The sequence below is a fragment of the Nannospalax galili genome, unplaced genomic scaffold (genome assembly GCF_000622305.1).
Source record: "Nannospalax galili isolate Female #2095 unplaced genomic scaffold, S.galili_v1.0 scaffold884, whole genome shotgun sequence".
NCBI classification, from domain to species: domain Eukaryota; kingdom Metazoa; phylum Chordata; class Mammalia; order Rodentia; family Spalacidae; genus Nannospalax; species Nannospalax galili.
In genome coordinates this window covers 252484-266846 of record NW_008352264.1, presented here as the reverse complement: position 1 = coordinate 266846, position 14363 = coordinate 252484, and the positions used below count along the sequence as shown (strand labels likewise).

Genomic DNA, 14363 nt, shown 5'->3' with positions numbered 1-14363 from the left:
GAGGGAGAACTCCCAAACTCCTTCTATGAAGCCAGTATCATTCTAATACCAAAACCAGGTAAAGATACAACAAAAAAAGAAATCTATAGACCCTTATCTATAATGAACATGGATGCAAAGATACTCAACAAAATACTTGCAAACTGCATACAGACACACATCAAAAAGATCATCCACCATGATCAAGTTGGCTTTATTCTAGAGATGCAGGGATAGTTCAACATATGAACGTCAATAAATGTAATAAAACATGAAAATATAAGTCCATATAAATGGACTTAAAGACAAAAGTTCATCTCAATAGATGCAGAAAAGGCATTTGACAAAATCCAACGTACATTCATGTTAAAAGTCCTAGAAGGAATTGGTCTGGAGGGAACATACTTCAACATAATTAAAGCTATATACAACAAACCCATAGCCATAATCACCCTAAATGGAGAAAAACTGGAAACATTCACATTAAAATCAGGAACCAAGCAGGGCTGTCCACTATCTCTACTCCTTTTCAATATAGTGCTTGAAACTCTTACAAGAGCAATAAAGCAAAAGAAGGAAATTAAAGGAGTACTAGTTGGAAAACAAGTGGTCAAATTATCCCTATTTGCAGATGATATGATATTATATATAAGGGATCCCAAAAATTCCACTAGAAAACTGTAAGAATTGATTAATACTTTCAGTAAAGTGGCAGGATAGAAAATCAGCTTACAAAAATCAGTAGCCTTTCTATATATCAATAACAAGAAATCAGAAAAAGCACTAGAGGAAACCCTTCCATTCTCAGTAGCCTCAAAAAGAACAAAATGTTTAGGAATAAATCTAACCAAAGACATTAAAGATCTCTACAATGAAAATTTCAAAACTCTAAAGAAAGAGGTAGAAGAAGACACTAGGAGATGGAAAGACCTACCACGCTCATGGGCTTGTAGAATCAATATTATGAAAGAAAATGAACCATCTTACCAAAAGCAATTTATAGATTCAATGCAATCCCAATCAAAATACCCATAACATTCTTCACAGAGCTTGACAAAAATCATCTTAAAATTCATATGGAATCACAAATGGCCCCAGATAGCCAAAATGATCTTGGGCAAAAAGAACAATGCTGGGGGGATCACTGTACCAGATCTCAGATTATATTACAGAGCTATAGTCATAAAAACAGTATGGTACTGGCACAAAAGCTGGAGAGATGGTTCAGTGGTTAAGAGCACTGACTGCTCTTTCAGAGGACCCAGGTTCGATTGCCAGAACCCACATGGCAGCTACGAACCATCTTTAACTCCAGTTCCAGAGGAATACAAAGCCCTCTTCTGACCTCTGCAGCATTGCACGGCATGGGTGCACTCACATACATGTAGGCAATACACTCATACACTAAAAATAAAAATAAAAATAAATAAATAAATAAATAGGCATGTAGATCAATGGAACACAATAGGAAACCCAAACATGAGTCCATATAATTTCAGCCATCTTATATTTGACAAAGGTGCTAAGAACACACAATGGGGGAAAGATAGTATCTTCAACAAATGGTGCTGGCAAAACTGGATCTCCACCTGAAGAAAAATGAAACTTGACCCTTATTTTTCACCCTGCATGAAAGTCAACTCCTAATGGATCAAAGACCTCACTATAAAACCTGAAACTCGGAAACTGCTAGAAGAAAACATGGGCCACTCCCTCCAAGATATAGGTGTAGGAAAGGACTTTCTAAATCAGACACCAGCTGCTCAGGCGCTAAGGCCAACAATCAGTAAGTGGGACCTCATTCAATTACAAAGTTTCTGTACAGCAAAAGAAACAACTAAAGGAGGGAAGAGAAAACCCACTGAGTGGAAGAAAAATTTCACCAGCTACCCATCTAACAGAGGATTAATGTCCAGAATATACAAAGAACTCAAAAAAGAAAGAAATAAGAAAATAAACGACCCAACAAAAAGATGGGTGATACACCTAAACAGAGAATTCTCAAACGAAGAAATAAAAATGGCTAAGAAGCACCTTAAAAAGTGCTCAACATCCTTAGTAATCAGAGAAATACAGATAAAAGCCACTTTAAGATTCCATCTTGGCAGAAAACCTGGTGCATTAATGAGGTAGCAAATTTTTCCTGCCTGGAATTCGAACTTGTAACGCAGAACTCTGCAGAACTTCTGACCAGCCACAGTCATATAGGTCTCTGTAAGTCCGTCCACTTTCTACTGGTTGGGTCCATCCTTCAATTCTTTTATGAATGAGAATAAGAACCCTCTAGGGACCCTCTTTCCCCACCCCCCATTTCAAGACAAGCCAAAACTATGGACATATGGTATCTTACTTTAAGAGACAAAATGACCTACAGTAACAGTACATGAAGGTGCTTTGCAAACAATGATAGACTGGCACCATCCTTTGAAATATTCTGGAAAAAAATCATTTTGTACCCTTTGTATGTTCAGAATGTAGCATTATCAGAAACCCTCAAAAATATATATAAATTTTTTTTTTAATTCTGAAAAAAAAAATCCATCTTACCCCAGTCAGATTGGCAAAGATCAAGAGAATGAAAGACTACAAATGCTGGAGAGGATGTGGAAAAAGTGGAATGCTCATTCACTGTTGGTAGGAATGTAAGCTTGTGTAACCACTATGGAAAGCAGTGCAGAGAACACTCAAAAAACTAAAAGTGAACCTACCATACGATCCAGCGATACCACTCCTTGGCATATACCCAAAGGATTCATCATACTGTAGAGACCTGTACATCCATATTTGTTGCTGCTTTCTTCACAATAGCTAAGAAATGAAAACAACCTAAATGGCCTTCCACTGACAAATGGTTAATGAAAATGTGGTACATCTACCTAATGGAGTTCTACTCAGCAGGAGGATGAAATTATGAGATTTACAGGAAAATGGAGCTAGAGAGTGTTATACTAAGTGAAGTAATACAAATGCAGAAAAGCAAGCAACATACGTTCTCCCTCTGGTGCATTGTAGCACCAATCCATATGTAACTATATAAATTCTGATGTAACACTAGGAGCCAGGGAAAGGGAAAGGACACATGGAGGTAAAGGACAAGAAACAACCTGAAAGGCGGATAGTAGGGAACAGATGTTACCTGATGGAGGTGGAAAAAGTGGGAGTAATCAGCAGGGAGGAGAGGAGGGAGGGATATGCAAGGGCTCATGGTGTGGGGGAGGGAGGGAAGTCAGGAGAGGAAAGATGGTGGGAGTCAGAAGGTATTGGGGGGAGGGTGGGGATAAAGGAGCACTCTGACTAGGGAGGGAGTGAGGAGGGAAGCCAGATGGGAGAGAAGAAAAGAATGGAAATGACTGAATCTTGGCAAGGGGGCTAGGGAACCTAGAGGGAAAATCGATGCCCTAGAAACTCTATGAGAAATGCACAGAGCGTGTGAACATTAATGCATATGTATACCTGGGAGCTGCTTAGCAGGGAATGCAATGCCAGATAGAGGAGACAAGTCTGTTAGAGTGACAAACATGCCATACAGCACTCATCAAAGAAGCTTCTTTTTCCAACAGGTTACTGCAGAGTTGTACATCTGGTCAGGCACAGAGAACATTCACCTGGGACATGCCCAGTACTAGGTGACACATCTGCAGTTGAATCTCTATAACTAAGGCTCATAGAACACAGTGGAATAAGGGGTAGAGAGAGGGCTAATGCACCCCTCAACTCTCACCAGTGAGGCTTCCTTGTACAACAGAGTGCAATGCACACAGAAGGCCACAACTGGCCAAGTTTTGGAGAATGAGACTGTAGAATATAGGATGGGACTCCTCTATGGAACCTCACCCACCTATAGCTCAGGGACCATTGCAGAAGAGGAGGCGGAAAGATTGTAGGGGCCAGGGATGGTTCATGAATACAGGGAGATGGAGGCCTCCAGGCCACTGGAGGCTTGCCCAAGTGAGCCTGTGGCAGTGGTGGTGCTGGACATGGGACCCATGTCAGCTCAATTAAACAAGGGGCCAAAGGAGAGGTGAGAAACAGGTGGCAGGCTAGCACAAGATTGAGAACTATGTGAGACTGATTGCTGCTGGGTGAAGGAGAGTATGACTTACATTCGAAAACTAGATGGGCTGACTAGACTCCAGTGGATGCATTTACACTGAAGGACATTTGGGTAAAAACGCCTGAATGAATAGGATTCAGCATGTACGGCTGAGTGCATAGGGTTAGGTGAGCAACAGGGGGAGGCATGGATGGGGAAAGGGATCTGGATTTGAGTGGGAAATGTATGAAATTTAAAAAGCTCAATAAAAAAAGTGGAAAAAAATGAAACTTTGGCTGGAAAGATGAGTTGATGGTTAAAGAATGTTAGCTCTTCCAGATAACCCAAGTTCGGTTCCCAGAACCCACATTGGGCAACTCACAACTGCCTGAAACTCCAGCTCTAGGGGATCTGACATCCTCCTCTGGCCTCTGTAGGCACATGCACACATGTAACATACACATACACAGACTCACACATACAAATAGATAAAAAATAAAATCCAAAATTTTTTATCAACTTATTTTTATGTATTTTATGTATATACCTGTGTTGTACAATGCTCACAGAGACCAGAAGAGCATGTTGGATCCCCTAGAACTGGAATTAGAGATGGCTGCTAGAGATAGTGGGTGCTGGGATTCAAACACAGGTCCTCTGGTAGAGCAGTCAGTGCTCCTTACTGCTAAGTTCTCTCTCCAGTACCAAAAATAAAATCTAAAAACAGGATATAAAACAAAACAAAAAACCTAAGATAGAGCTAAGGGTGGAGCACTTGCCTAGCATGTATAAAACTCTGGGTTTAATACTCATTGCTGCCAAAAAAAAAAAAGTAAGGCTTATGATATTGGGAATTTTACCTCAATGGAACTGTTAAAAAAAGAAAGCAACATGTGGATGCTCTTCTCAAACAGACAGACATGTCCACATAGAACTACAAATAATTATGTGAGACTACATTTAAACTCTTTTTTTACTGAATTCTTGAAAATTTCATATAATACATCTTGATCTTATTTAGACCCCTCCTCATCTGCACCTCCCATACCCCTGACACACAGGATTTCATGCATTCTGTCATATATGTTAAGGCCTATCGAGTTAAATTTGTGTCCCCTAAATGTCCTTCAGTGTGAGTCCATCCACTGGAGCCTGGTCAACCTATCTAGCTAGCATCACTCCTTTAAAGAAAACCAACTTTCCCTCTCCTAGTAGTCACTGGTAGCCAACAGTTTCTCAGATAAGGATGGGGCTTCTTACCCATTTCCTCACTTCTACGCTGGGTTTTTGTCTGGTTTGAGTTCTCATGGGTCTTGTCTATGCTGTCATCATCACTGTATGTCATATGGGTGACTTCCTAGCCACCTGGAAAACTCTATTTCTTTACAGTCTTCTACCATCATTTAAGCTTTTTAAATTGTATATGAATAGACTGAAATAAGCTTCTACAGTAGGTTTCTATGTGAATCTTTCAAATGGCCTTTAGTGGTAGTTATCCCTTCTCTTATTCCCTCTTCTGCTCTACCCTCCCCTTTCCCTTTCCCACTTATATCACTGCATTCTATTTCACCTCCCATGAACTACCCCTGAAGCCCTTTATTAGTTTTCTGATCTCTAACGATTTTCCAGTTGAAACATACCTATCTAAAAACTGAAAGCTACCATCCACTTATGAAAAAGAACATGCAGCATTTGTATTTCTGGGTCTGCATAACCTCACGCAGGATGGCTGTTTCAAGTTCCATCCATTTGCCTGGGAACTTAATAATTTTATTGCTCTTAATTGCTGGATAATATTCCATTGTATAAATGTACTATACTTAAAGTCCAATGCAAGGAATGGACTCCTTATTTTGGAGTTGTTGACCAGAAAGAACCCATACAATACTGGCTATTACCCTTGCACTTGGTTACCCAACAGAACTTGACAATAAAACCCTACTGCTTGAAGACACTGCATACCTGAGTCACAGAACAAAGAAGAAGAAATCAAACTGGTACTGACCTCCAAGCTTCATCTCTGCTAGCTAGCTTTCCTAGTACTAGAAAGTGTTATGCATGTTACTAGCAGAGAAAGTATCATGCCCAGCTGTGAACACTGCGAGCTACAACAACTGGCTTGGCAAAATATGCCAACTGATGCAATAATTGCATGAAAATTATGGGAGTAACCAGCCACTCTCTAACTGGATTTAAGGACCATTTCACAATAGGGAATCCATAACTGACATGGTTATCATAGCCAAGAACCTATGGCTAGACAGGTCACAGGCCATAGGAGAGAACCTACTACTATCATTCTGCTAAACAGACATAATATTAAACTGACTCATAATGACTTATTGTTGTACCCATAGATTAGTGCATCTCTCAACTCTCACCAGAGAAGGTTCTTCTTACAGCAGATGGAAATTAACACAGAGACCCACAAATGATCAATGTGCAAATAAGACATTATGGAGTGTTCAGCCCTAAAATGGGACACCTATATTGTACCCTCTCCTTCCAAGGCTTAGGGATCACTGCAGAAGAGGGGGCAGAAAGAGTTTAAGAGCTAGAGGTAGTAGGTGAAGGCTAGGAAACTGTTGTCCAGACACCAGAGGCTAGTTGCACACATGAACCCACAACACTTATGATAGCATGCACAAGACCTGAGTAAACCTAAGGCAGAAAGGGGACTGGTATGAACATGGAAAGTGGGCGGGAAGTCCCAGCCCTAACTGAGAACCTACCAGCAACTGATAGATGCTAGGAGAGGGACAGTCGGTATCCCATACTGGTGAGATGCCTAGTAGGTCGACCAGACTCCAAGGGAGGAGTCTCCAATCCAAGAGCTGGGAAACAGATTAGACTTGACAGGCCATTAAAGTATTTTTAAGACAAATAATAATAGAAGATATGAAGTTGGGGGGTAGTAAGGTAGGATTGGGGGGCTCTGAATATGATCAAAACACATGGTATGAAATTCTTGAATCAATAATGTATAATATATTTTTAAGAATTATGTGAGGAAATCCCAGCATTCAGGTGGAAGCAGAATGATCAGGAATTCAAAGCCAGCATGGGCTACATGAGACCCTGCCTCAAAAATAAAAAAGAGGAGGAGGAATTATGTGAGGAAAAGGGTAGGGCAGAGAGAAGATTAGAAGCAGCTCAATTGAAAGTCATTTGGTAAAGGCTATCAAAATTCAGACAACACTGATCTTCTGTCCCTACAGTTCCAATTTTAGGAATTTCTCCTACAAATACACTTGTACATAAACAAAATAAAGTAAGTCTCAAGATACTTAAAGGGGAAATTTCCATAAAGAAAAAGACTATAAAAAAATGTGAACTATCAAACCCTTATGAAGTAGTCTACCATTCAGCTTTAAGTACTGATCTAGAAAAATCCCTAAGTTACATTAGTGAGAAAGAACAAGTTGAAGGACAGTATGTGTATAAGCTACTATTTCTATAAGAGGTCAGTAGGCAAAAACTGTAAGGAGGTATATACTAAGGAACTGTTTCACGACAGATGTGCACAAAGCTAGCAAAAGTGATGGCTCTGGGCAGGGGAACTAGTTGGTGAAACATGGTCTCCCCTAGAATAAGCCCCAGGTTAAGGCTGTAGGAAGGGCAATCAAAGAAAAGAGAGAAAAGTATTTAATTGCTTAAAATATAAACCAGTATCTTTTATATAATTATTTATTAGCCTATCAAGATGGTAAGCTGAAAGGATAAAGAATGCTAAAGTTGTTAGAACATAAATCCATGGTGATGCGGTCCTCACGTACTTCATAGAGGGTGAGAGAAACTGCTCGTCTGCCCCCTTCCAAATTTAAGTGACCAAACCCAAACCTCCACTTAAGAGAAACTGCAAACATTTTAACAAAGCATATTTTTTGTTTTATTTGTAGTCATTGGTAGAAGAAAAGCTAAAAAGCAGTCTGCACAAAAGTGATTTTCTTTTCTCTAAAATATGGATAGCTTCTTAGATTTCCAAATCTTTCCTACTGAATTTGTTCTGACAGATTCCTCGACTTTGCAACCTAAAGAAATACCGTGATCTCAATATTTTTAATGTTAAAGAATTTAGTTACTAAAAAGTGTCTATTCATTATTTATTTTCTTATATCTAAGCTAGCCACATAATTTAAGGAGATTCAGCTCATATTTAGATCTTAAAGAAGATCTTGGGTATTAAGTGTCTACAGAAATTTTGCTTTACTTCTGAGAGGGTAGGAATTCTCAGTGGTAGAGTGCCTGTTGCTTTGCATTGCAATCAGATTATCATAAAATCATATTCTTCTTGAGAGACAGGTTGCTGGGGGGGTGTCTCAGTGAGTTTGGTCCATATATATGTCTTATTGGACATATAAGAATGCAAAACTATGGCAGTTTTTTTATTTTCATTTTTTTCAAGACCAAGGCCATTTCTTCAGGATGGGTTTCCAACAAGCAACTTTAAAGGTTGGAATAAAGTGTCCCTCTGGAAAAGGAGGAAGGTTGCTTCCTACTTCCTGTAAGAATGATAGATTCCCAAAATTCACATTTGTTCACTGGATAAAGAATGCTATGTCCAAGTTAAACCATTTGGGCCCAAATCACATCACACTCATGTTAACAACACCTGAAATCTCTAACTTAACAGTTCAACACCGTTTCTAGAGAAGAGAAATGCAAAGTTCAATTTGGCATGCCAGGAGAATGCCCTTCACGGCATTTCTAGCATCTGCTGGCCTGTGGAAAAGGATCTTCTCCACTAGCACCTCACTTTTCCAGAATGACTCTGAGCTTGATATGGGAGGTTCCAACAAGAGCAGGCCTCTGAAGAGGGAGGGAATCAAGTTCTCTAACCAGAGGTTGAAAGAGTGTGTACGGTGATAAAGAGTTTGGAAAATGTTTTGTGAAGCGGATGAGTAGACAGAAAGGAATGCCTGGGGCCTCCTGCCAATATAGCCTGTACCTCTTAATCAACTTCCCATCTTACGTTCCTTCTAGTTCTGTGCTAATTCCTGATCATTTTCTATCCATTGTCCCAGCCTACTGCTTCCATTAAAACTCTGCTGACCTTGGTCACCATAGAATATATAAAACATAATTTCATCTTTTTTTCACAGCCTTTTATCCCAATAACTCAACAATATAATTCTAAAATCTTAAAACCAGAGTGGCAACTGTTCATAAACTTTTCAGACTACGATGGGGGAACAGTGAGGATAGCACAGATTTACAGACCGCTTGTTTTCAAGTCCTTGGTTTAACATCTGGTAATATTCAATTGCCTTTAAGGAAAGATAAGCATGCTTTGTCAAGCCAATTTTGTAATTCCAAGATTTCCATTTATTACTAAACTACATAGAGAATTTCTACACTGAAATGAGAGGTCATGTTCATTTTTTTCCATCACGACCAGAGCCAAAAACAAACTGGACTTCTTGAAAACATACATGAGGTTTCTAAGAGTTAAACAGATTTACCAGCAAAAGGAAGGAAGATTGAGATTATAATATGAATCAGGCACAGTGTTTCATAACAGAAAATGTGGCACTTAATGCAGTTTGCAGAAGATGGTATGCTAAAAACGCTACTTATGGCAGGCAGAAGCAGGCCCCAGAGAATGAAACTCGCCAAACAGAAGAATTCAAAATAGGTAGGAAAAAAGTAGCCATGTCAGCATTACAAAGCCACAAAAGACTGATAGAATTTTTTCTAAATTACAACTTTTTCACTATACTTTTGGCTTAAAAGCACACAATAAAAAAAAAATCAAGGGGTACATTTTAAATTAAGACTATATAGACACCAATCTGTGTGTATCTTCATTGCATGAGATGTGAGTCTGAAAAACATATGCACTGCTGAGCTCAACCTAGTTACTAACACAGAAGGCTGTGTGAGTGGATCAAAGTCTCCGCTACAGCTCCTTCTGGAACAGATTTATTTGGGGGTTCCTGGGTGGCTTAGCCAGTTGATAGGACAGAGTGATGCTTCTTTACTTCAAATAAATAGTCAAAACCTCTATGGAAAAACTCATACTGAAAAGGTTTGGCTTGGTTTCTGATGTGCTGGCCAAGTAAAAATTGCACCAAAACCACAATACAGGTTGGATAAAAAATTATTCTAATGTCTTTAGGTCTCTTGTGTTAAACATAGAGTATATGAATCTTTCTTTTATAATTCTGTCAGTTCTAAATTCTGAAAGCAGACTAGCCAATAAATAGTGTGAGCAATAAAAGCTAACACTCATCAGTACAGTACATTCATTTTTTAATATTTTATTATTTTTATTTTATGTGTATGAGTGTATTGCATGTATGTGAGTGCACCCGTGTCTTGCAATGCCTTGGAGGTCAGAAGAGGGCTTCAGATTCCCCTGGAACTGGAGTTAAGGACAGTTCGTAGCCGCCATGTGGGTGCTGGGAATCGAACCCAGGTCGTCTGCAAGAGCAGTCAGTGCTCTTAACCGCTGAGCCATCTCTCCAGCCCCTGTACAATACATTCTTATCTCACACATTCCCTAGTTCTTCAGTGTTAACTGAGACTTTGTCAGCAAACTACTCAAAAATCAGAGTGCAAAATCAGAACTCATATGTTCTTCTACATCAAATAACTAATAAAAGATGTTTGGCTTGCAGGCCAACATGTAACTAATTGAAATATGTTTGGAGGTTACAATACGGGTCAGTGGCATAGAAAGATGATTGTCGGCATTCAGATGCTCATTACTCATAGAGTCTAAAAGAAGAAAGACTGCCTCTGGCTTCTAAATACGATGCCTACATATAAAAGCCTGGGATTAGAAGAGCCTCTCTATTACTTGCCTGCAACTCTAACTCAGAATAATTCTGTTTTTCACATATCATCTCATGTTTCTGAAAAGCTGGCTCCCATGCCTACTTTCAGTCTTCTCTTTAGTGTAGTGAATCATTCCAATCCTTAAACCATTTTTCTAACTATGACATGGCTTCTTTTTTGTGGGGGAGGGTATGGGAAGAATAGGGTGGGTATGAAGGACTGAACTTAGGGCCCATGTGCATGCCAGGCAAGCGCTCTACCATGAGTCACACCTCCAGATCCCTATGACGTGGTTTCTGGGTACTTTTCCCACCCTATATTCCTCGGCATTTCTTCAAGCTTGAGATGATGTAATTGCATACATGCAACTTACATTGTGATAATATTTTTTACAATTGTGACATACAATTGCTTTAAAGATCTAAGGTAACTTCAAATATTTTCTATTGTTAGTTTCATTTGGGAATATTACACAAAATTGCAGAACAAAAGAAAAGGAAGAAAGAATGGAGGAACAATGCTAACAACCAGTGATAGCATTTTTATTTAGAGAAACTATATAAGCTTTGCTTTAACAACTGTACATTTGTGGGGTTTTTTTGTTTTTGTTTTTTTTCTTTTTTTCTTTTTTGGTCTTTTTGAGACAGGGTCTCCCTGTAACCCCAGCTGTCCTGGAACTCACTATGTAGACCAGGCTGGCCTTGAACTCACAGAGATCCGCCTGCCTCTGCCTCCCGAGTGCTGGGATTAAAGGCGTGCGCCACCACGCCCAGCACATTTGTGTTTTTTAAGATTTATTTTTATTTATGTGTATATGAGTATGTCTATGTCTATGTGAGTGAATGTCATTTGTGATCCCAGGAGCCTCCATGTGGGAACTGACTCGGGTCCTCTCAAAAACAAGTGCTCTTAACTGCTGAGCCATCTCTCTAGTCCCTAAATTGATTATTTAACTTGATTAAATATTAAGAGCTTGATGTTCAAGTACTTTTGAATACATAGCTAGGTATATTTTAATTATGTTGAAAGACAACAAGAGTTTCATGGAAAATGCTGTAACTGGCTTTAGGGACAAATCTTAGGAAACTAAGTGATTTATAAGGTATAAGAAATCCCCACATGTTAAAAAATTTGAAGGTTTACAAAGATGGGAAACTTTCAAATAGCCACTAAGAGACAGAATTCCTCAAAACAGGAAGTCATCATTATGAAGCACTGAAAACCCTTCAAAAAGTAAAGGGCTGGGTGAGATGGCTCAGTAGGTTAAGGCATTTGCCACTATGCCTGACGAATTGAGTTCAATACCCAGAACCCATAGTGGAAAGAAAGAACTCACTTGGGCAAGTTGTCCTGATTTCCACATGGCTCTGATGCCCCTCCCCCAACTAAATAAAAATTTTAAAATAAATAAATGTAAAAAAGAGTCAAGAAAGAGCTAAATATGGGGCTGGAGAGATGGCTCAGCAGTTAAGAGCACTGGATGCTCTTGCAGAGGACCCGGGTTCAGTTCCCATCACCCACCTGGCAGCTAACTCCATCCCTAACTCCAGTTCCAGAAGACATGACGCCCTCTTCTGACCTTTGAAGGCACTGCATGAACACGGGTGCACTTACATGCATGAAGGCAATACACTTATACACATAAAATAAAAATAAATAAATAAATTATTTTTTTAAAGGAAAGAGCTAGGGGCTGGAAAGATGGCTCAGTAGTTAAGAGCACTGACTGTTCTTGCAGAAGACCCAGTTCGAATCCCAGCATCCACATGGCAGCTAACAACCATCTGTAACTTCAGTTCCAGGGGACCTGACACCCTCTTCCATCCTCCATGATCATTGCAGGACATGGGTACATTTATACACATGCAGGCAATACACTCATACACATAATTAAAATAATAATCAAAAGGAGAGAGCTAAATATAAAACCTGCTTAAAAAGTAATCACAAGCTCTTATCAGGGGAGCTGCTAAGAACAATTTTGATCAGCAATTATGAAAGAACCTTTAACTTATTAGCAGATAGTTCAGTTTTGTGCTTGAGAAACAAGATGAAGGAGTTCTAAAGACAAAGAGAAGGGACATATACTTCACTTTTCTTTAAAATCTTTTCCATCAAAGTCTTGATGTACAATGTGACACACTTTTATTTCTTGTAATGAAACAAACTTTTAAAAAAACAATAAAAGCAAAAGGAAATTTTGTTTTGTTTTTAAGAAGTCAGGCATTAAAAAAGTACTTACATCTGAACTCACACTTCTTGTGGTACTTTGCAGGACAGGTTTAGTCACAGAAAGTTTTCCATTGACTGGGCTGTTCACCACAGGGGCTGGCACCACATTCACCACATGATTAGGTAGTTGTGTGGTTCCTCCAGTAACAGCAAGAACAGGCTGAGCAGAAGGCAAAACTCCAGGGGCCTGAAGTTGTACCATAGTAGGCTGAGAGAGCAAAACTGTCTGACCTGGGTTAGAAGAAAAGAAAAGGAATCAAATGGTACAGAGCTAGTGCATCAGGGCAGCAGTCTAACATGCTGTGTCTTCTGCAATATAACTTGTAGACACTAATGGGAACTCTGATGTTGTGTTTTTTTGTTTTTTTGTGGGGTTTTAGTGTGTATTTATTGTACAAATAATGGGCTTCACAATGACATTTTTTTAAAACTATTTCATGTACTTTATTCACTCTTCATTACCTTCTATTGCCTACTCCCCTTCCTGCTGGTCCCATTCCTCTTTCCAAATAATTCCCTTCCTATCTTTATATAAGCTTATGTGTGCATGTGTGTGCATGTGCGTGTGTGTGTGTGTGTGTGTGTGTGTGTGTGCATGCAGGTGTGTATGCTTTGTGTTCACAATACCGCCGGGTTGAATGTCTTCACACAGATGGAACTGGTAAAAGAAAGGAGCCAGGGGCTCCTCCCAAGCTCATGTGACCCCTGAGGAACAGATCCTCAAATGACCTTAAGAGTAAAAATAAATTGGTTTATCTGGGCCAACAGTATGGTCTTAAACACCCAAAAGGAAAGTATAACCAAAGATTAAAGTGATCAGTATAATTCTTTAAGAGTCCATGTGCATAGCTAAAGGCTACATAACAAGAAATAATGCCAGACAGGAGATCCCTTCCTTTGAGCTGTTGGCCAGGTGGCCCAAGAGACTCCCAGATAGTAACCCAGCATAGAACTGGGAAAATGAACAGCAGACCCCAATATTATCTAAATATTATCTAGATGAGGAAGAGCTGATCTTCCTAAAACAAGGAACTCTATAGATAGGCTGACTACACTCAGCGTATGAACTTGCACTGGATAATGGCTGGGGGCACTGATAACACAGTGGACAGTAACAGGGATTTCAGAGTATATGGGCTCCAGTAGGGAGGGGGAGAGGCTATAGGAGGGTGCCAGTTGGGACGTGGGTATAAAGATGAATAGGATTTTTTGAGATGTTCTGGATGAAATACACACAAAAAATCTATAAATAAAAAATAATTTAAAAAGCATGCACTAATATAAAAAATAAGTTAAACCAATGATAAAAGAAGTTTGTATTATTTCTTTCTAAGTAAAT

The 14363-nt window shown here is 39.3% G+C and overlaps 1 protein-coding gene across 2 annotated transcripts in view; it reads right to left on the bottom strand.

The window, feature by feature from the left end:
* The window catches only part of Atf6 (activating transcription factor 6), a 235063-nt gene that overhangs the window by 187550 nt on the left and 33150 nt on the right, over positions 1-14363 (bottom strand). For both annotated transcript variants that reach the window (XM_029554067.1, XM_029554066.1), the window contains exon 7: positions 13035-13255. In XM_029554067.1, coding sequence (XP_029409927.1) covers positions 13035-13255 — 221 coding nt within the window. The remainder of the gene's footprint in view (positions 1-13034; positions 13256-14363) is intronic.